General features: G+C 37.6%; 1 protein-coding gene across 1 annotated transcript in view; it reads left to right on the top strand.

Moving 5' to 3' along the window:
* The window catches only part of Spred1 (sprouty related EVH1 domain containing 1), a 74,510-nt gene extending 50,788 nt beyond the window's left edge, over positions 1 to 23,722 (top strand). The window contains exons 3-7 of the mRNA XM_055598803.1: positions 3,499 to 3,667; positions 4,965 to 5,014; positions 11,030 to 11,188; positions 18,720 to 18,821; positions 20,677 to 23,722. Coding sequence (XP_055454778.1) covers positions 3,499 to 3,667; positions 4,965 to 5,014; positions 11,030 to 11,188; positions 18,720 to 18,821; positions 20,677 to 21,324 — 1,128 coding nt within the window. The 3' untranslated portion in view covers positions 21,325 to 23,722. The remainder of the gene's footprint in view (positions 1 to 3,498; positions 3,668 to 4,964; positions 5,015 to 11,029; positions 11,189 to 18,719; positions 18,822 to 20,676) is intronic.
* The last annotated feature ends 223 nt before the right edge of the window (positions 23,723 to 23,945 follow it).

Genomic DNA, 23,945 nt, shown 5'->3' with positions numbered 1-23,945 from the left:
CGTTTTTCCTCTTTTCCTTTAATGTTGAATTTTAATAAATTAATGGTAGTAGGATATTCTTTATTCCAGAGTTCAATAGTTTTAACAATTAACATCTCTTTAACTTTAACAGAAGAATAGTAATAATACATTTTAATTTTCTAACGTGAAATATTCTTGCTAATGATCAAGAGTTCAAAAAAACAGTAATGTGATTTTAAAACGAGGCATTTTGATTTATTCTTTGTTAACCAGCCATATTATAAATAGGTCAGTCACACATGTATTGTAAGTATTTCTTTATAGTTATTTTCATTGGTTTAATAGCTTTTTATTATTTATTAAGTTTTTTTGGGGTGCGACTGTATGGCTGTGTTGAGGTCTCACTAACTTATTAATGTTCGTGGAGAATACTGTGGAGAGCAGCAGAAGTTCACCCATCTTCCCAAACTACTTAATCTGAGAAAAAAAAAATAGGTTTTTAATTGAAAGCAGGTGGAGTTACATTTGAAGCATACGGTGTCTGTCTGTCTGTGCCTGTGACTTTGTCTGTCTGTCTGTGGTGTGTGTGTGTAAAGGCACACATCTCAAGACCTATTTTAGAGGTCAGACAACATTCTCTTGGACTTTCATCTTATTTAGACAAGTTCTCTGACTAGTTTTGCCATTAAATATATTCTGCTTGCCAGCCTGAGAGCTTGCAGGTACTCTCTTGCCTCTGGGTCCTAGCGCACAGTAGGTGCATTAGGACCCAGATGTGCACTGCCGTGCTCATCTTACACGGCTTCTGGAGATATTCAGCTCACGTCCTCACTTGTACCGTAAACATGTTTACCAACTGAACCACCTCCAGACCCTGCATTTTAAGCTATAACCACATTTTTGATTGGCAAATTGATAAGCAAATTGCACTATTTATGGTTTTAAAAATATTTTTAATGATGTGTGGCAGTTGTGTCTAGGATAGTTTTTTTTTTAAAAAAAACTGTATACAGTCTTCTCTTACAAAGAAACAAATAATTGTGAGTTCTCCCCCTCACAATTATTCTTCTTTTCTCCCACCTTCTCTCTCTCTCTCTCTGTTAGTTACTTTGAGTAAATATAAAGCATCTTTGTAATTTATTATGTCATTTAAATGGGAATAAAATTGTTGTAATTCAGACATGGAGTCTGAGACTTTTGTAACTGTTGTTTGATTAAAAAAAATGACCTCAGGGCATCCACTGAAGATTATCACTGGAGTTTTTGGTGGGTGGTAGTGGTAGTAAATGAGTAACTTTCCCATCCATTGACTGCTCTTAAACTCCCATTAGCTACCACAATAATAGTCCTTTTCTAAAGGGCAGCTTTCTGTGCGGTATCAGCAAGGTAATTTCTAATATGTAGCTAAACATTAACAAAAAACAAATTGAGTTCTGATTGATAATCAGTTGGTATGTTGCCTTTTTACCTGTTGGTATATTGCATGAACTCAGTGTTTGCGTGGTTCTGGGTAGACTCTCTTCTATAAGCATTTTATGTGAGTTCAAAAACTGCATCATTATTATCCATTCCATTCTTCAGTATACTTTCAAGTTCATCTTTTAAAACTTTTTCTTTTTTGTGAATCTCTGAAAAGATACCGTTTGAAAACTAGTGGTGGACAGTAATATAGATTACACTGTAATTTTACCTAAGAGGACATAATTGGAAAGTACTAATTTTGGAGCACTTAACAGAAGAGCTATTTCAGTAGTATTTTCAGACATTAAATGAAGATTTAGCCACATGTTAGATAATAACTGGAATCAAATTCTGTTTTTGTTCTTCCTGTTTTCAAACAATCCAGTTCAGCATTTTCTAAAATACTGCATTTCCTAAGTTTATGAATAAGTTACAGTACAAGTATTGTAGTAATTATCATCAGTAGTGTCTTCTTGAGTTTTAGAACGTAATTTGGTTCTTTTTCTATTTCTATTTCTGACCAAAAAAAAAAAAAAAATAGTTGTATAACAAATAGTAAATTAGCATAGAATACCTTTAGCAAAGGACTAAATTTAAAAAAAAAATTCTTAGAAAGATGTCCATTCTTTTTCATAAAGATAGTCATCAGAAGCAGAAACCTAGAGCTAATTTAGTCCTGGTTTGATGATAAAGATTTAATAATTTCTTTTCATGATGGGACAGAGGCAATGATTAATAACATTTGCATACTTCTGCCTCGTCTGATTTCAGTCAAAACAGTGTCTTTGAATATAATATATGAAAAAAGTGAGGAGTGCCCCCTGCGCAATCTCCAACATTTAGACAGGCAGAGCAGGGCAGGGACTGCCCTGAGAACACACATGACGTGAAGTGAAGCAATAATCAGAAAGGGTGAGTTTTGAGTGGTTTTTTTTTTTTTAGTGTAATTGAACCGGATTGTTTGAAGACAGGAAGAACGAAAAACCGAGTTTGATTACAGTTATTATCTAATTTGATTACGATGTTACATTGCCTCTAGAAAGTATTAAAGAGACATTAAGTAATAACCTCCTTGGTACAGTTCAGAACAAAATAAACAAAAATGTTGGGCTAGGAGCGTAGCTCAGTGGTAGACTTCTCGCATAGCATGTGAGGCCATAAATGCAATTCCTAGCACTGCAATAATAGACGAACAGATGAAATAAAACAAAAGTTGTGTACATTAGAACGTATAGAGAGGATGTTAAGAATAGATAACTTAAGAAAAAGGGAGAAGGGACTTTTACCTATTATTTTTACTTCCCTGAAACTACTTCAGGGGGTTAAAAAAAAATGAAGCAAAGCTGTATTGTCCCACAAATTACATGAAACTACTACCCATTCATTATAAGATGGGTTTAATATTACTATTGCATTTTCTAAATGAGGAAGCCAGAGCTTTGAAAAGTTAAATAACCAGAGCCCTGCATGGTGGCACATGCCTTTAATCCCAGAATTTAGGAGGCAGAGTCTGTGAGACCATCCTTATCTACCTAGGAAGTTTCAGGACAGTCAGAGCCTACTCCGCGAGATCTCATCTCAAAGGAAAAAAAAAGTTTTATAACCCAGCTACTAAAATGACAAGTAGACACCTGATCTGCTTCTCTAGTGAGTCTTAAGAAATTAGGAAGGAAAGGGCTGGAAAACGTAATTAATGGTAGAGTACTTGTCTAGCATGTGTAAGGTGCTTGGTTAGAGCACCATAACCACAAGAAAAAGGGGCGGGGGTTAAATTGTTACTGTAACCTCTCATGTCTATTTCCCGAGCCTTCTCAAAAGAAGCATATTCTTCTGGAAATTTTCTGCAGCACTTTGTTTACCCTTTCAAATTATAGTATAACCCACATTCTTTTCACAGCTTGTAGGTCTTTTTGATTGCCTCTTAGTCCCTTTATCAAGTTGACTTTGTGAAGATTACAATCAAGACCTCAATTTATTTAAAACTATTCTTTATATTTATAGTCCTCAGTGTTTGTGTAAGAGCTACAATAGATGTATTTTTTATGTTCATTAACTTTGGCACCTGACTTTTTGCAGGTGGTTTTGGAATGTATGCTTAAAAAAGACCTCATCTATAATAAGGTCACTCCCACGTTTCACCACTGGAAGATTGACGACAAGAAGTTTGGCCTTACCTTTCAGAGTCCTGCTGATGCCAGGGCTTTTGATCGAGGCATTCGAAGAGCTATAGAGGATATTTCTCAAGGTAGGCTTTTTGATTATTTTCTGAATATTCATATATTGTATAAATGTAGATAGTCTCTTTCTTAAACTTGGACTAAAAATAGTTGCTGTCCTTTAAAAGGTCTTTAATAATAGAACACACTTTCCAAGAGTAACTGAATCAAACTTGATGACCCTCAGAGTGATCAAGCATGCCTGTGAGCCCAGTGCTCAGGGACTGAGGCAGGGGCATTGAGAGTTTGAGATCCGGGCTATTTAAGCCAGACAGCATGTAAAGGAGCAAGCAAGCAAAAACTAGGGGATACAAGGTGACATTTTAGGAAAATTTGAAGAAATAAACTTCTTATAAGAAAATCAGATATGAGCATGGAAATGCTCAATGCTACGTATGTTTCTTTAGAATCTGAAGCTGATTAACTTGGGCATGCTTTTTAACGCTCCCCAGTTGATTCTAAAGAGGAAACTATTATTCGTAGCTACTAAAATTAAAGTGATATATTTCAAAATTTGAATTGGTTTTTAAGCCCATATGTTTACGCCCTTGTAAGAGGAGATTTCTTTTTCTGAGGTGGAGTAAACCGGGCTCACAGTGTGCCAGTTTATGTTGAAGGAGGAAGTGTATACATGCCTCCCCAGGTTTCTGTCGTCGTCTGCTGCCTGTCTTGTTAGACACTGAATACCGTCATCATCAGTGCTCTCTTTCTGTGGACCTACTACATTTCTGTCACTTAGGTTTTTTTTTTTTATCTCACAGAATAAACTGAACTTTTTATAAAGGACACATTTCACCTCATGCTGCTTCATGCTAGCTATGTGTAGAGTATAAATGCAGTGTATTCTACCATCACACATCATTTTGCATTAATTTATTGTAACTAAAGATACTCTTCAACACCATAAAAGCTTGTGCAGACATTGGTATGCACAAGCTTGGGTCTTGACTGACCATAGTAAATTAAGACTGACTTCTTTTTTACTTGAGCGACCCAAATGCTTATTCTGAACAGTTGTTTTCTGGGTCAGACAATTTAGAAAAGTTGAATTAATCTTATTTTCACATCACTTAAACAACCAGAGAAGTATAGTACAGCTAGTCTGTTTAGCTCTAAAATAAAGTAGGCAGAAATTTGTGAAATGATGGAGATACCTTTTTATTCCAACAGAGGAACAAATGCAAGTGTCTGGTATTTGAATATGTTGTCAGGCAATCAGGAAGTCAATCTCTGATCCTTATAATGACATAGTCAACCGTTAATACTAAAGTATAATGGAAAAATGTATAAATGCTTTGTTTAATTAACTTTGACCTCTTTTCTTAGGGTGCCCAGCATCAAAAAATGAGGCTGAAGGAGGAGAAGATGATTTACAAGTAAGTAGTTAGGCTCGAAAGGAGTTTCAGAACATTAATTTCTGCAGGAGGGCATTAGAATTTATAAGTAAAATTCACAAATTCAAAGATTCTGTATTTACCTTGGTCCTCCAGATAAACGGAACCACTGTTTTGTGTGGAGGTTGCAAATCTGATATCCATCCATAAAGTGGACAGGCGGGCAGGCTGGAAGCTGGGACAAATCCATGCTGCAGGGTTGAGCTGGATTTCCAGATCCCTCATCCGTTCTCCTCAGGACATTATCTCTGTGACTGAGGGAAATCTCCTTTACAAGCATAATTTGTGGCAGTGTTTCGATGGTGTTTAACTAAAACAACCACACACCATATCTAACTTGGGAAATTGACAAAATTAACCTTATACACACATACACTACTTTCCAGATAAGAAAGTCTACAGAAAAGAAGGAATTGCAGATTGTTAGTAGCACACAGATGGTAGGGTGGTAGCCACATACCATCACACCGGGAAGTCCACAGTCCTGGCTTGTGCAACGGAAGAACATTCCAGTGAAAAATTAATTTGGCTTAATAGTTTTAAGTTTGTAGAAATTACTTTTGTACATCTACGTTGTCCCCAAATTTCTAACTCAGTTTATGACATGAAAGCTGTTCTGAGCTGCTGAGTTTTCTGGAAATCTCTTACATAGTGAACAGGAAAGGTAGCTTCCGTAAGATGAGTAGAAAGGGAGGCCTTCTCTTTAGTTTATGTGTGTGAGTGTTTGCATGTGTCTGTGCAACACATCCATGCAATGCTTGAGGAAGCCAGAGAAGAGGGATCAGATCTCTTGGAACCGAAATCACAGATGGTTGTGAGCCTCTGTGCAAGTGCTTGGAATAGGTGCCCTCACGCCAGGTCCTCTGGAAGAATGGCAGACAGTATCAGTGCTCTGAACCACAGAGCCAGGCTCAAGAAAGCATTATTTTAAGTGTCAGTGTCCAGGACTGAAGCTGCAAAGGAGAATTCTTAAATACCCTGACAATGAACCTTTGTCTCTGATGTGCCAGAGTTTCAGAGAGTGAATGATTTGGGGGAGGGGTACGTGTGATAGGGAACATGTGTGACAGCACACAAGTAGAAGTCGGAGACAGTTTTTGGGAGTCAGTCAGTTCTTCCGCCGTGTGCATTCTAGGGGTTGAACTCTTGTCATCAGGCTTGGTGGAAAGTGCTTTGCCTACTGAGCCGTCCTACTGGCCCATGTACTACTTACTTTTTTTTACAAGTTGTTTCTGGACCATCATTTGTAAGGACAACTAGAACATAGTTTAAAAGCATAACATAGAACCCGTTATTTAATTCCTTCAGCCTAGTAGAAGTAAAGACTTCTCAAATTTAAATGAACCCTTAAAAGGATTAAATGTCAGAGCAGAGATCTCCATGTTGAATATTCATTAATTTATTCAACATATATTAAGATCTCTGCCATTATTGTTAGATACAGGATGGTTTGCTTCCTGTGTTAGCAGTTCACTGTCTTTACAGTTGTTGGGAAGCACCAGGAAGAATTTACCTTTCTTTTCAACTGTCTTTGAATGGCTCTAGAACAGGCTCATCATTTGTGTTTAAAATCCTATCTTGCTCATGTTTTACTTCTGGTGTCCATTACAGTCCTGATTACAAGCAAAGTTGTTACTTAAGGATTTTTAAAGAAGGATGCTAAATTTAAAGTTGGGAATATTAAAAAAAAAAAAATTTAGCCACCGCATTCTTTTACTTGGTTTCTTTTCTTAGATTTTGCTGGTAAAACAATTAAGGTTTTTGTGGGGCTTTATTTTTGTTTTGTTTTTTATTTCCGGTTTGTATTTGTTTCAGTGTCAGTTGTAATGCCTTTTAATCCAGATAAGATGGAACGTTGGCAGTTTGAATTAAGATAGCCTTAGTTGAGATAACCACAAAATGTGCCTCATTACAGGCTTGAGATTGTACAAAGAAAAGGTTTTAGGTGGCTTGTTTCTGGGCAGAAAAAAGATCCAACCGGTCAGAAATGAAAAGTCTTAAGTGCTCTTTTCACTGTTGAGAAGCACTCACTGTAATCTTTTCTTTTTCTTTCTTTCTTTTTTTTTTTTTTAAGTCTAAAATAATCTTCAGACTGTGGAAGATGAATTGTTGATGTGCTGATTTAGAAAGATTTTACTTTTAATAAGGCTCTTGTTTCTAAGAGTTTGGTGAGTGTGTATGGCCTTTAGTTCTGTGAAGTGCTTCCACGTACTGCCCACAGCCGTCACTGTCGTTTAGAACTGCTGTCACGTAGCTCTAAAAGTTCTCTAAAGCTTTTCAGGTTGCATTTTATTATTCATAGTTCACATATATTTTTGTTCAAGGTTTTGTTTTGTTTTTTGTTTTTCAAGATTGATCTGTTTGTTCCTGTGAATTGGTGTACCTGAATGTACATGTGTGTGAGGACGTAGCTCCCTATAGCTGTACTTACAGATAGTTATGAACTGCCACAGAACTGGTTGCTGGAATTGAACCCAGGGGAGCAACCATGCTCTCAGCTGCTGAGTCATTTCTCAGCCTTTGTTCAATCAGATCAAAGTAAAGTGTAATCTTGTGCTAGAATCTTAGAAATAGGTTTACCAGGAGGAGATGAGGGAGGGGGCTATAATCGGGATATGTGAATAAATTGTAAAAACAAATAGACAACCAATAAAATAAATATTTTTTTAACAAGGGTCATATGAAGAGTTATGTAGCCAGCAAGAACTGTGTAGTTATTGCTTAATGTCTCAAAAATAGGTCCATAACCAGTAATCTCTACAAATTTAAAAGTAGCTTTAAGCCAAATTAACTTTTCATTGGAATGTTCTGTTATGTAAGCCAGATTTTTCTGTACTGTTATTTCTTTGCCAGATACTCTGTCTTGACATTTTTATGTTTCCTCCTTACTGTTTCATCCAGATTACCTTGTTGCGTTTGCTTGAATATAATACTGTATACTAGTGGTGCTTCTAAACAAAACTCTTAGAAAGTACTGAAGTCAAAACCTAAGGGAAACATGGTGGCTCGCACCTTTAATATGAGTCCTACATAGCAAGAGGCTGACAGGTCTTCATGAGTTTAAGGCTAGCCTAAATGACATAGTGAGTTTCAGAACATCCAGGGCTACATATTTAGTGAGACCCTGTCTAAAGGAAAAAGAAAAGGAATTGGGGATGGGGTGGGAGAGGTATGTGAGGGAATTAGTTTATTCTTAATCTTAAAAAAACACCTGAGGAGATCTGTTGACCAGAATACTTGATTGTGGTGGACGAATCTAAAATGAACTGGAACTAGAAATACTACACAAGAATGTTTGTGATTATATTAGGATGAAAGAATTATGGAATATTTTTTGTACTTTATAAGGTGACAAAATCTGAGCACATGATTTTTTAACTACTATATGACGTATATAATATATATTATACTATATATATATTTAAAGTTAAGGTTTTGTTTTATTGGATAACATCTAGCCACTCATTTAAAACTGATTTGTGATAACTTAAAGGATGAAATTCTTAATCAAGTGCAATGCAGTATATTTCTTTTGTGTATAAGGCAAAGTCGAATCTTGTTGAACAGTTGATTTTTTTTCCCAGTGCATTTCTGTGGACCAGCAGTTGCTTACCTCAGCAGGGTGTTTTGGGGATTCTGTTTCTCATCCTCTTCACACTGTTGTGTGCCTGTCTTTTATAGCCTTGGTAGTTGGAACTATAAGTAGGACTTTGAGATAGAAACCAAAAAGTCTTCATGAGAATTGGTGGGTCAAAGTCTGCAATAAGACCAGTTTGAATCACACTAAAGTAAGATAGGTATGAAGGATGCTTTCAGTCATACAGTGGATACTGAGATGAGGAAGTAGACTGGAAAGTGGCTGGGAAGGTTCACGGGTTGAGAGAGTCATTTTATAGACTTAAAGAGTTACTCTGCTTCAGTTGGGAAATCTCAGGCCACAGCGGTACAGTATTGCAGTACATTATGTCAGGTGAAAGGGAAAAGATTCATTATGCTTTGTAAAAAGCGACTGGCTCACTTAGAGTATATTTATATTTTTAAACATTATGATGGTAAGTCAAAACTAAGGGGAAAGCATAATTCCATTTTTTAAGAAAGAAATTAACAACATAAAAATAATCAAACTTTCCTTCTGGTTCAGAATTGTCCAAAATGTTAGTTTGATTTACATAGCATATAAATAATATGTGCTTTATTATACATTGCATACCTAGCACTTTTCAAACACTTGTTTGGTCACTCAGCCCATTTAAGAGTATATTTAAAATCGCTCAACTCACAGAACAGAAATACAGAATTCTACCCAAGTCATCACAGTAATAATGGGTTTATATAACCATTTTGTGTTTGCTCAGATGCCTATTTTAAGTAAGGCTTATTGTTTTGGATGAAAAGTTTTGATGTTTCCTTGCAGTGCTGGGGTTGGAACCCAGGGTGTTACCCGAGCTATACCAGTACCCTGAGCTACGCACCCAGCTTCAATGTAGAATTCCTATATGACATCTCCGTTAGGCTATACCTTAGTAAAATACAACCCAATCAAAGAAATTGTTATTAAAGGTATAGTTACCTTATTACTATTGCTGCTACAACTCATGCTTATTTCAGTTTTTATCTTGTGAGTATCCCAACTGGATCTAAGGTTGATACTATAACAAATTTATAGTAAAAAGTTGATCATTTAAAGTTTATATACTATATAATTTTATATACTCTTAAAGAGTGAATCAAAATCTCTGAGGTCCTTTCTGTTAACCATTTGTTTTTTACTATGTCTTATATTCAGTTTGTGGAGATCTGTGTGTGTGGTGTATTTTTGAAGGTCTCCAGCAGATAAACGTGCCTCCTTTTCTGTTTTTTCTTTTTGTTCTTCCCTTTTTTAAAAAAATATTTATGGAGTAACAGTGTTTAGCCAACTTCCTTTCAACAATTTAGCATTAATTGTCTTAATATTTTGGGCTAACTGTTAGGAAAATTAGGTTTCGATATGAGTTACCTGGTTTTGACGTAGTTGGCTTTACTTGACAGTAGGGCCTTCTGTATGTTGTAGACTTTAATTGCTTGATTCCTGTTGTGATGACTGCTTTTCACCTAAATGGCATCACTCAATATTATAGTTATTTTGTAATTCAGAAAAGTGAGTTCTAGAGAAATTAATGGAGATTATCTGGATACAGAGGAAAAGGTAGAATTTATTTCTAAAATTAAAAGATCCTAGTTAGTTTTTGAAATTTATTTGTTTGTTTTAGAAGTAGCAATAACACACTCTTTAAAACTTATTTAAGAAATGGAGTATACATGTTAAATCTTTAAATTTGCTAGTACTGTAATGATTATTCCAAATTCTTTTAGAATAATTTGGGTAATACTTTGAGCCAGTGAAAGTACTCATTTATTTCTACTTGACTGTCAGATTCTCTTCTCAAGTAGTTACACATTAATGGAAACAATAGCAAGTAGTATAATCTACACTGAAAAGAAATGGAAAAACCTAGGATTTGCATTTCACTTACGTAACACTCATTTTCTAGACGTTTTTTGTTTGTGACATTTTGAAATGATGTCTTAAATGACTCATGGAGTGTATTCCCCTACCTAAGTTTGTGGTGATTGATTGTTTAAATGTCTGTAAGCCATCAGCAAGTTCAGGCTCATATTCCATGCAACGTGATCACTGTGTACTTTTTTTTTTTAATTTTTAATTAGTAAGTTGTTATGTTTGTTTGCATTTTCCTGCTAATTTATTCATCTTTCATATGTTTTTATTACTTTCAGTAGAATTAAAGGTTTCATCATTAGAGTTCTACAGAGCAATAGCCTTTCATTTTTTTCTGAGTTATTTTTAATTTGAAGATCCGTTTTGTTCATAAACTTTGTGTTCTAAATCCTTCTTATCATGTTCTTTGAGTTCAGGGAATTGCCTTTCATGGTGGTGGTGATGCATAGAGTTACTAATTGTGCTGAAATATCTTTCTTTGTGGATGTTGTTCTCACCAGACAACGGAGGAGGACACTTCCCGTTCCCTAGTGAAAGATCACCTTTTCCAGCAAGAGACGGTTGTTACCAGTGAGCCTTACCGAAGCTCCGACATGAGACCATTACCTTTTGAAGATCTGAATGCCAGAAGAGTCTACTTGCAAAGCCAAGTTAGCCAGGTGAGAAGATGAATACCGTGCACGTGTATAGCACATAGAGAGAAACAGGTGTGCTGCAGAAGACCACCAAGACCCTTGGCTCTTTACTATGTTAAAAACAATCAAAACCCAGAAGGCTATTAAAGCAAGAAAATTTGATTTACGGTTGAGATTGGGTGTGCTGGGGTGGTACAGCCACAGACAAGTTAGTGTGATACTCGGTAAAAGAACATGGCAATGTGGAGGATGAACGCTGCGGACAGGGAAGGAGTCTTAGCTCAGGCTGCTCGGATGAGACACCACAGCTGGCAGCTCAAGCAGCAGGGCTGCTTGCCTGCTTTGTCTTAGGCTCCGTGCACTAAAAGCCAGAGTTACAGGGAGTGAGGCTGGCTGTGTAAGGGCCTTTTTTTTCCTATTTGGCCAATGGCTGCCTTCTTGCCATGTTCCCATTTGGTTGGGGAAACACCAAGTGCACTAATTCTATCAGATCAGGAGCTCTGTTCTCCCAGCAGCTGGAGGCTATTTCCAGAAAACCGTTCAACAAAGGGAGGCCAGAGCTCACACGGTTGGTTTTAGGAAGAGACATGTAGTTTCCATTACAGAGAGCACCGTAGAAAATCACACGTACTAAAAACAAAGGAAAAGATCTAGAGACCACACCAGATCATCACATTTTTGTACTGTGGAAAACACCTTGGCGTCTTATCTAGTGTGTTCTTCACAAACCTGGGTACACAGTTGTGTGCTGGGTTATACAAGGATTGCCAGTTTTACTCAGAAACAACAGGTAGTTGACATTCCCTGGAAATCTTGGTATTTAGTCCATCTCTTTTCTTTTATCCTGAAGTAGTCAGTAGGTGGAAATATATAATATTTTATTGTGATTTTAAGTTTTATTTCCCTGATTGCTAGTGTGTTAAGCAAACTATTTTCCTTTGTTTGATCACCATTTAGGAATTCTATTATAAAGAACCCAGAGCATCTCATTAACAGTTGTTTGGCCTTTTCTTACTGATTTGCAGGAATATTCATTGCATTATTTTGGAGCCAAGTCCTCTGTTAGGTAAATGCCTTACAACCTCTTCATAGTTCAGTGTTCTAGTCTGTAAATTATTTCTAGACTCTTAAAACAGCAATGTTTTCCTGATCTCCAAGATTTTAGACAACTGAGACAGGTCTCAGTTAATATAGACAGTTCTTGGTTAATAGATAGTACATTTAAGAGTTTGTTTCCTTTAAAGCTGTGCGTGTATTTGTCAAGGGCTTAATATACAAAATTATGGGTTTGATGATGATGTGTTTATACACATAAAACACTCTTATATTCAGCATAATGGCGTTAGGATTCCATACCATTTATAGTTGAATATAATCTGGAAGGCACCATGGAAAATTTTCCACATATCTGACCCTTAGTTTGCAAGCAGGTGCCTCGTTTTGCTTTTTAAAATAACTGAAACTAAAGTTCCTTTTCCAAGATTCAAATACTTGAGTTTTAAAGAGATAATACATAAAAAACAGAATGCAAAATTTAAACCAAGAGGATCATAGAACCAGTGATTCTCATCTTAGCACATATTCTGCATACAATAAATCATGAACTGGGCCCCCCACCAAAAAGTTCTTGGTGTGAGTAAAAAAATGTTCAACAGGGGAATTAATATGCTTTGAATATTTAGTTGTCTGCAACAGAGTTAGCTTAATGGATCCTTTTCTGTTCAGAGAAACTTAGCTACCTTTTCAAAAGGATTGGACAATTACCCTGCTGAACTGTAAAATCTAAAGTGTTAACTTACTTGTAGTTACCAAATTTAGCTTCTATGTTTATACAGTCCTCCAAATAGTACAAGATTGTCCACACAAAGAGCCTTATTTTTCAGTATAATAGCCTGAGCTTCATTTTCATGTTGGTTGGCTTACTCTCTAAAGCCAGGTTGGTGTTTGCTCAGGAAAATGTACAGAGGGCTTCCTCTCTACAGTTAGATGTGCAGATGTAAAGCTTCCTCCTCAATGAGCACCGGCTTTCGTAGTATTTAGAGAAGCTGTGCAAGCAGCCAAGGGAGAAAAGTAACCAGTAGACCTACCCAGCTGTAACATACCCACAATTACTAGAATATTCTGAAAGATGCAGTAATGGTGCTTATATTCAGTGGGTAACCATCAGCTTTCTAGTTGGACATTGGGCCCAATGAAGATGAGAGAATTCATGCCTAGTACTTTAAACCTAGCCAACTGCCGGTAGCTGTTAAGGTCATAGACACTAGAGGCTATCCAACAGCTGCCACTTTCCTAAATCAGTTTAATTTCTAACAATTCTAAATACTCTTATACCCGCAGGTAGCGTAGCTCTCTCAGCCCTTACCAAACAAGCTTCTTTTTGCGGCAGACAGAGACCATGACAGAAAACCACAACTGGGGAGAATGTGGGAACAGTTGGACCATAGGGTGCCTAGCTCCAGTTGATACATCTACAGTACAAACATAACCCATATAATTAAGGCTCAGGAAACATGGAAGATTAAAGAGCCAGAGAACCAGGGTACCTACTGTGAGAGGGTCTTCTACATATGAGGAAGGTGCTGCACCTATGAAATCTCAGCAATATGTCTGCCTAAGCAAGACCGGAAAACTGAACACCAATCGGCATGGCAGCATGCATAGGGGAGTTCTCACAAGGGCTCACGCCTAGCTGACGAGCTGTGGGCAATTAAATCAGTACTGAGAAGGAGAATTCAAAAATGAGCCCCTGGTGGGTTATCTAATCCCAAGAAGTCAGCTCTAAAGACATGAAAAATATAAAAAGGGACTCAGCAGGTTGTAGTCATAAGTTTAAATGGAATATGTAAAAATAATAATTAAAGAATAAGAGACCATGAATTTCATAGGGGTAGCAGAGGACACAGAAGGATTTGGAAGAAGGGAGGAGAAAACAATCTATATATGTATAGGAGTTTATATGAAATTCTAAAAATTAAAACAGAACCTTCAGCTTCAGGAGGTCAAGACTGTAACAGGCTTGACTATTCCTTCCCTATTCCTTTCCCTGGGCACTAAACGAGCCTGCCTCAGAGAGAGAACATTATATCTCTCAGGGGGTTCACTGTGTAGATGTCCTTGAAAAGGTCTGAAGTAAGGTGGGCAATACACATGCCGATTACAGTTGTAAAAATGAGACCTGTGGAGAAATGTCCCTGATGCTAGTTTAGAGACATCCCTCCAGAAATGCTTACAGACACTGCCCTTGTTTTTCTTTGGCACTTAGTCTTCTATGGGCTATTTAAGTGGTTTGCATAGATAAGTACATTATTTCAAAGTAGTAATAGGGCTTAGTTGAGCCTACTGACATGCAAGTCATTATAGCTGCTCTTCTTACTTTGAAGTTCATGGTAGTCATTTTACCATGAGCAAGATGGTGTCTGTGAGTTGAGGTATGGTCAGAGGTTTGCAAAATGTTAATTACAGAGCATCAAAGAAACCACCACACAGTTCAGGAGCATCTCAGCCTGACCTTTGTCTTTACCCTCTGTTATGTTGCTTTTTAGGTGCTTAGTGTTCTGCCTTTTTTTTTTTTTTTTCCCTACATTTGCTCTTTTTCTTCTGCCAGGTTTTTGTTATTGCTGACAGTTGTTTTCTCCAGCTATTTGCATGCGTGAGTTTCTCCGGGAGTGCGTGGGTGGATGTTTGAGACTGATGTGCTGTAACAGACTCAGTGACAAGTTGGTCCAGTCCTAGAACTTTTTGTGTGACCATGAGCATATGAGGATATAAAATAGGCATACAAGTGATAGTTTGTAAGTTTATTTTAAAACAGCTTCTTGGCAACATTTAAGTTTACCATTTACTGGAGACAACACACTAATAAGACTCATTCAGTTTTACGTAACTAAACCAATGATCTGTGGTTAAGAGAACTGGTTGCTTTTCTAGAGGACCCTAGTTCTATTCTCAGAACTCACACAGGGACCCACAGCTTTTAACTCCAGTTCCAGGGACTGCAGTGTGCCAGTCTAGACTACAGGCAACAGGCACATACCTGATGCATAAACGTATAAATCCTGCCTGGGTACTTAATACTTCAGGACATTGGGTATCTTTTGAAATGTTTGTGAATTGCTCCATATTTTGATTCATAACTGTCAATGCTGAGAATGCCACTTCTCACAAGTACATGTTTAGAGCCATTTCAGAAATTTGCAGGTAAATATCCTACCCCTTCACCAAAATTTAATTTTTTTTTAAACTTGTGAGAAACTTTTGAAATAAGATATTCTAACAGTACAGTCTAAAGATAGACTGCTGGTACATGCTGAGGGTGATAGCAAGAGAATAATAAAGCCCATTTTAAACCATCACAGTTCTGTAAATGCAGAGAGCTTTTCGTGTGCAGTAAAAAGACTGCCATCCATAGCACATAGTAGTCTTGGATCTAAGCCAGAGTGTTTCAGGCAGTGTTCCTTGGTGTTGTGTGATTGGAAGGCATGTACCATGCAGAGTTGGCTAGTGTGTATCTAGATTCAGGACAACAGTGAGGCGGTCATGAGGGCAGGTGCTGGCAAGAGTTTTGGTCTGGTTGTATCCTCAGAAACAAACCTCCAGCTGTTACCTTTCTTATTTTATTTATTTAGTTTGCAAAATTCACATTCAGATGTGTGACCTCATCAGGTCACTTCAGTTTAAAGAAGGTGTAGTTAGATTATGTAAGTAATGTATGCCTTATGCCCAGGGAATGTAGATTGGTCAATACAAGTTCCAGTAATTGGAAATAGCTGTTATTGCTGATAAATTATTTAAGTACATGCTATCAGGTCAAACCTCATACCGAGTAATAAACCTAAGTGTTATTTTGCTATGTGCTCTGAATGCTGAGCCTTCTAAGGTTTATGTGTGGTTCCTAGTCTCTCTCTCTCTCCCCCTCTTCCTCCTTCCCTCCCTCCCTTCTCTCTCTCTCTCTCTCTCTCTCTCTTTCTCTGTGGTGTTTTAATAAATGAGAATGTTAAGTTTTAATGCAATACCTGAGTTGCTTTTGCTGTTTTTAATTAAGATATTCCTCTCTGTGCTTAACTCAACATTTTATTCCCTGTTGTGAAAGTTTTGTGGTTTTCTTTTTTCATTTCTTTGGTCCCATAACACAGCTTTTCTTCTGTAGTGGAGCTCCACTTGTCCTTATTCCCTATGGAGAACTGGTGCATAGTGCTCTGTCTGTCACCTACCAACTTTCCCTGAATGTCTGGGTCTGTTTCTAGTGTCTCTGATGTGATGTGATCTCTTACCCCTTTGTCTATCCCTTCACCTGTACCATTGTCATCTTTATTTTAGAATCCTGTCTCTGTAAGAAATGTTGATGTACAGCAAAAGTTCTAACTTAGCAGTTTGTTAAGTTTAATTTAAAAAAAGCCTCTGTGGTTTATATTTGAATTTTTTTTTTGACTCTGTGCATTAACTTAGGGAGACTTTGATGCCATTCATGAATGTGATAATCCTTACATATAGTTCTTCCTATGTTTTTCTTTATGTTTTCTTCACGAAAAGAGACTGTATGTTGGATTTACTCCCTGGGCATTTTGTAGCCACATGAGTGGAATTATTTTGAAGGCTCACTCGTCACTAACTTTGAAAAAGCATCTTCTCTCTTTTTTTCAGCTGATAATTATCCTAAAGATTATAATAGCATGTAATTTCCAGTGTTTTCAAAAGCAGCACTTAATTGAGTGTATCCTGTAATACCATTGTTTAAGACCAACCTTGTCCATTTGTCTTTGCACTTACAGATAGCATGAAAGAACAGTATCTGTTTTATTGATCCATTAACTTGGATAGTTCCAGAGTGTTTATGTGTTTATATGGGCTGTGTATATGGGACTTCTGAGACAGTAAAATAAGGATAATACGTGAAAATGGACATTTTTGCTTTTTAAAGTCTATTCATAGAAAAAATAAATATTACAGGAAGTTTGAGGTTTTGTTTTCTTGTAGCACTGTGGATTGAAACCAGGGCTTTGTGTGTGCTAACCAAATACTTTATCCCAGAGTTGTATCCCCAGCCATTAAGAGTGTACACTTACTGTTTACCTTTAGACCATTTTACTAAGCCAGAAAGTTTCCCTCTTACTTCCTTCTAGTGCTTCTCTGTTTATTGTTGTTTTAGTTTTTGTTTAGTTTTCAAATTACACTTTCATTAAGAATAGCAGGGTTTGGATCAGAATGTAAAAAGAAAACAGAGTGACTGAAATATTGATAGGGGAATTCATTATGTTCTTTACTTTTTTGTATATTTAATTTTTACTATAAAATTATAAAAAGTAAAACTGATTAAGATTTAACCATAGTCTGTTTCTGTTCTCACATGTTCTTCACAACTCAAGCTAAGAAATCTATCAGGACATTGACTGCCTTTAGGATTTAAAAAAAAAAACAAAAACGTAATTCATATATCAAAAAATTACTCTTTTTTAAGGTATTTAACTTTTGGTGTTTTAATATATTTACAAGATTGTACAACACCACTACACATTTCCAGAGCATGTCCATCACTCCAGATAACCATCAGGATTATTGTCCCCCTCTCAGCTTCTTCACCCCTCACAGCCACTGTTGTGACATTTGCTGCTGAGGAGCACTCACCACACAGATCTTCTCCTGGATTGCTGTGTTGTGTATATACAGTCAGCAGCTGACAGATGCTTGTGTTACACCCCCCCCCCTTTTTGTTGTTTTCTCCAGATTTTTACTTTGTAGCCCAGACAGGGCTAGAACTCTCATTTGTAGGCCAGGTTGTCCTTAAGTTCCAGGGGTCCTCCTTCTGTAGCCTCCAAAGTGCTGGAGTTACAGGTATGGCCACCATACCCAGCTTCTCCCTTGTTTGTTGGAAGGCGTTACATGCTAAATTGTATTTTAAATGCATTTTTACAGCTGGGTACGGTGGCACACACCTGTAATCCTAGCATTTGGGGAGGCAGAGTCACTCGAAGCTCTGTGAGTTCGAGGACAGACTGGTCTACAAAGTGAGTCCAGGACAGCCAGGGCTATACAGAGAAACCCTATCGTGAACTCCCCCCCCACACACATACACACACAAAAAAAAGCATTTTTACAACCACCACAACAACAAATTTCTTCTTTCCATGAGTAAAATGGAAAGGATGTGATTCGGCTTTCCTTTCTTTGTTTTTGAGATTTATTTTATTTTACATGTGTAATATTTTGCCTATGTGCACATTACATGCATGTTTGGTGCCTGTGGAGGCCAGAAAAGGGCTCGGTTCCCCTGGAACTGAATTACAGGTGGTTGTGAGCCATCATGTGGGTGCTAGGAACCAAACCCTTGCTACTCTTATAGCAAGTGCCCTTAACCACTGAGCCATCTCTCTAGCCCCTGACCCGCTCTCCTTTTATTAAAAGAGGACTCTTTGGTATTTATGTGTGTGTGTGGGGGGGGGCTTAGACATAACTTAAACCTATGAGGTGCAAAGGCTTGAAATGTATGTTGTACTTAGTTTTGTTAAAAGTAAGAAATTTATACTGCTGTCACCTAATAAAGAAATTGGAATTTTAGATACCATTCAGTCAACAAGGCCTAGACATTCAGAGCCGAAGTATGGAATATGTTCAGCGGCAAATATCTAAGGAATGTGGGAGCCTGAAGTCCCAAAATAGGGTAAGTAATGTTCATTTATCTCCTCGTCCTAGTTCAGCATCCCTGTGGATGAAATGTTCATGAGACTCATTCAGTATGTGTCTGCTGCACCTGGATACCTCAACTCCATTAAATCTGAGTGGCTGTTGAATCTGCATCATCAGATAGGAAAAAACAGAAACTGCAGGTTTTAATTTAGTGCATGCATCCTTCACCTGCCTCCAAGAGTCCCAGAGGCTTGTCCCACTCCAACATCTGCTCTGAGTCCCAAGTCTTGAGCTGTCATCTCACCAAAGTGTGGGTGACCCCTGAGGAATGATTCATCTTGAGACAAAGTTCCTCTGTAGCTGTGAACATCTGGAACCAGACAGAAGATAGCTTCTAGAGTACAACATTAGGAAAGCATGGAGTAGAAGTAGTCCCGTTGCAGTGAGAGACTGAAATGTTATAGTTCATCCTAAGGAAGACCAAAACCTAATAAGGATTTCCTTCGGTTCTAGGGCGTGGAATTAAGCACCTTTGGTTTTGTATTTGGCCTTTTGGCTCTCTTGCGTTGGTGCTCTTCCATGCTGTACTTCACCCCTATGTGATGTCACTGCCATCAAAATCTTAGAATACCACAGCATGGTCTGCTGAAACAAATGAGCCTTCCCTCTTAAAGTGCTGCAGGAAGACCTCTCAATCCGATCTTTAGAGTCAGGCCTCATTACTGGGAGGATTGGGGGTATGCCTGTAGCCGCACAGTGCTCTTGGCATATTTTGAAGAGACCCAGAGAGCCAGCCTTTTGTTTCCATCCTGCCCTGCCTGCTTTAGTCCACGTTGGCATTTTGCCTTATCCATCCCTAAGCCCTGGTAGCCTCTCCACTTCTCCGTTGTTGGCAGTAAATTAGAATTATCCAGCTCTTCTAGTTTCACTTTGTTTAGCTAGCCCTTCAGTTTATGTATGTGTGTACATGTATACACACAAACACACACACACACACACACACAGTATTATAAGCAAGAAGAAAGTTGTGCCACACTTTTAGTACTTCTGCTGAATATCATTGCATTCCAAGTTCTATCTTCCAAGTGTACCAAACATGATTGATCTTGTCACTTATATTTTCTTTTCTTCCAGTGTCCAGTAGTGTGTTCTAGTTTCAGCCTGAGTCCTTACCAGGAGGACCTGATAGGCCATATTTCTACCAGTAATTTCTCATAAAACACTTTTTTTTGTCAAAAATCCCATTTATACATTTTAAAAGATATTACAGTGGCACCTAGTTTCTTGACACTAAAATCTATGAAGCAGAGCCAGTGGGATAAGTAGGTAGAGCTTCTGTTTTAAGGAACTGGCTCTGTAGTAGTAATGGGATACAGATCCAAAATCTGGTCCCGGTCTTGTGGCACAGACCTATAAGTACAGAACTCAAGAGGCTGAGGCAAGAAGAATGAAAGAACAAGACCAGCCTAGACAGCACAGTGAGGTTGTTTTCAAAAGACAAAGTGCAAAGAGAGCTAGTTAGTGTAGCTAACTTTCTAACAGTTAGTGTAGCTTACTGTTTGCCTAGCAGGCACAAGGGTCTAGGTTTAATCTCCAGTACTGGAGAGAAATAAAAGTCTGAAATATGCAGGATAAGATATTAGGATGGAAATAAGGGAAAAACTGGAGCCTGAATCCAAAGGCACCCTGCTGGCGGAACTTCATCTTGCCATAGGGAGATAATAGTTTTTGTTATAGGTGTCGTCTGATTGGATGTGCCAGCTGTCAGGTTGCTCTCATTCAAAACTTTGTCAAGGAGCTCCTTGAATGGATCCCTAGGTAGGATCGCTCCACCAAATTGACATAAAATTAACCACCAGAGTCCTTACGGCAATTTTTATCTTGTCTAGGTCCCCTTGAAGTCAATCAGACATGTCAGCTTTCAAGATGAGGATGAGATTGTCAGAATAAATCCTCGAGATATCTTGATACGTCGGTATGCAGACTACAGACATCCAGACATGTGGAAAAATGACTTGGAGAGAGATGATACTGACTCCAATGTTCCATTTTCTAAACAAGACTGTAAAAAATCAGACTATCTCTACCACTGTGGAGATGAGACTAAGTTAAGTTCCCTGAAAGACTCTGTGGTATTTAAGACACAGCCTCCCTCATTAAAATTTAAGTCAAAACGAAGAAAAGAGGATGGGGAGCGTTCCCGCTGCGTGTACTGCCAGGAAAGGTTTAATCATGAAGAAAATGGCAGGGGGAAATGCCAGGATGCCCCAGATCCTGTCAAAAGATGCATATACCAAGTTAGTTGCATGCTCTGTGCCGAGAGCATGCTGTATCATTGTATGTCAGACTCAGAGGGAGACTTTTCTGACCCTTGTTCATGTGACACTAGCGATGACAAGTTCTGCCTAAGGTGGTTAGCCCTGGTAGCTCTGTCCTTCATTGTACCATGTATGTGCTGCTACGTCCCTTTGAGAATGTGCCATCGCTGTGGTGAGGCGTGTGGGTGCTGCGGCGGGAAGCATAAGGCTGCTGGGTGAAGCCGTGCAGGGCTGGCATGAGCTTAAAATCTTCATCTCCAGGAGTTAGCTAACTTGGATTTGTGGAAGCTGTTGGCAAGCAGTATGGAATCTTGCCTGGTATCATTGGGGCCACGCGTGGAGGAAGCAGAACTCGTCAGTTGTTGAGATTTACAGATGCTAGCCATGCCTGATGTCTTCCCTGAGTGCATGGCATGTTCTGGGACAGATCATAGAGCATTTACAGAAGGAAGTCATTTCTGGTTATTGACTACAAAAGGTCAACATAGAATATGATCCAACTAAAAGGGATTAATTTTGGCATTTTTATATTTATGCACTAGGTGATGGGACTTTTTAAAGATTTGAATTCTTTAGGACATTAACTAAAAAGTGCACTAAAGGACAGTGATTTCAGTACAGAAAAGTTAATACTTGGGAAACTAAAAGAGATAAAACAAGTGCAACTAAATCATTAGTTGTTTTTTGAAAGCAGTTTTATGTATAAATAACAAATGTTTATATTTAACTAAATGTAAGGTACGAACTATGGCATATTAAACTTTTCTTGCCCTTCTAGCTCTGAGGTAGATGTGCACCCGTCTACCGCCACATTCCATATATTTTGAGTATTTAACTCATCTAGTTAATAACGTTTGTATCCATGTGAAAGATTTGGTAAGTTCATCCTCACTTCTCTTTGGCTGCAGTTTATATTGAGTTATATCTGTACATTCTGGAAATCTAAAATCTTTAAAATACTCTATAATAGCCTTGAGTGACCAACCTTTTTTTTTTTTAAGCACAGATGTAATTGTCTAATGTTCTGATGGAAACGTAACACTTATTTTTATATGAAGAGACTGAGTAAACATAGAAGAAAGAGAAGGGGTTTAGTTGTTTTGTTTTGTGGTATTCAACCAGCAAGTTGTTTTCTTTCAGAGTTTCCTCCTTCAAAAAGCTTAACTGCATTTATAAAGGTTTTACAAGGCAGAAGCGTTAACTGGACAGTTAGTGTGGGACAGTCTCCTCCTGAGGTCTCGGCTTCCCGTTCTGCTAAGCCGGAACGTGCACAGCTGTCTCACTGATTTTTCCGCGCTTAATCCTCTGTGCTTGTTACTCACGCAACAATATAACACTTCTCAGTTGCATTTTATGTCATTTCAGCTAGCCAGGAGCAAAGTTACTTTACATTAAAATGTATGCAGAACTCTCCCAGGAAAGTATTTAATCTGCCATTGTGAACGGAAGATCTTGTACATCACATTCCTGTCACAAAGCATTTGTATTAGGAGATGTTTGATTTACAAAGTGGTATGATCCAACAAACAGTTTTAAAGTCCTTTGGGGTCAAATTGCCTAAATGGCCTTTTTTTTTTTTTTTTTTTTTTTTTAATGTTACAGTAAAACTAACCATGTGAGGGATTCTTTCAAAAATACTTCTTTAGGGAGGAAAGTTAAGCAGTGTGCCGGGTTTTTGTTGTTGTTTGTCTGTTTGTTTTTCTAAACGGCTTAAAGTTTCTGATGTGATAGAAAATGAAAATCACACTACCATTTGAAATTCATTCTACAGGTTTTCAGTGTCATTTCCGTAGCGTTCATTCTGTGTGTCACACTTAAGCTTGCGTTAGCTTTCTTCTTTTGCCCCAGGTCAAACTGAACAATGTATATATAACACTATCTGTCTGTAAAATACTTTTTTTTTTTAAGAAAGCATTTATATTTATATGACAGCTTGAACTGACAACATTATGTATATAGATCATCTTGAAGTATTATTTCACATTGAAAAGAAGAAAAATATATTGATAACTATAGATGTTATGAAGAAGAGGCTATTTCTAGTTTTGTACTAAAAATCAATTGGATGAACAAAATCCAAAACCGGACACTGTAGCAGCAATTTTAAGTCTTATTTTTACTGTTTCTATATTTGGAGGCTGCTACACAGATGATCTTCACCCCTGACGTTCTCAGATAAACTTGGTTTCCTAGAGCAGACTGTTAACTTTCAAAATTCCTTTTTATTGTTGAAATAGAAATACTGGTTTTCCTTGTGAATGATTATTCATATTTGTAAGTTCTGGGTTTATAATTCAGGTTGGAGCAAGGTGTGAATAACTGAAGAAAATAACTTGCTGGCTACATAGGAAATGCCGTGGAAATGAACTGTGTATATACTTCTGGGAAGAACAAGTTTAATCTTTCTTTTCTGTTAAGCACTAGTCACTACAGTGCATCTCCTGGTTCTGTACTGTATTTTATACGCAGTATACATGCTTTAATATTTTAATGTTTGTGCATTAATATTTTCAGTTTGTTTAACCACTTTGCTGCTAAGATTTTGCCATCCCGTTCCCATTTTTTCCTTTACAATTTTAAACATTTCTCTTCATTAAAAACTATGGTAATGAAATTATTTTTATTTTCTTTTTTTTTTTCCTACCTTGGATCTTTGTAATTAGCACACATGAATTTAAACCGGTCCAGAAAAGTATCTGAGGATGTAATGTTATCGAGTCCCTTTGTGAATCATACGGACAGTTTAATCTGATCCCCAAGGCTGTGCAGGTGGATTCAGGAAAGATTTCTTGTTCGCTGTATAGATTTGGCACTGCCATTAAGGGTTTTCTTTAAACCTT

This window comes from Psammomys obesus, unplaced genomic scaffold (genome assembly GCF_907164565.1).
Source record: "Psammomys obesus unplaced genomic scaffold, mPsaObe1.curated_primary_1811, whole genome shotgun sequence".
Lineage (NCBI taxonomy): Eukaryota > Metazoa > Chordata > Mammalia > Rodentia > Muridae > Psammomys > Psammomys obesus.
This window is presented reverse-complemented; position numbering and strand designations above follow the sequence as displayed.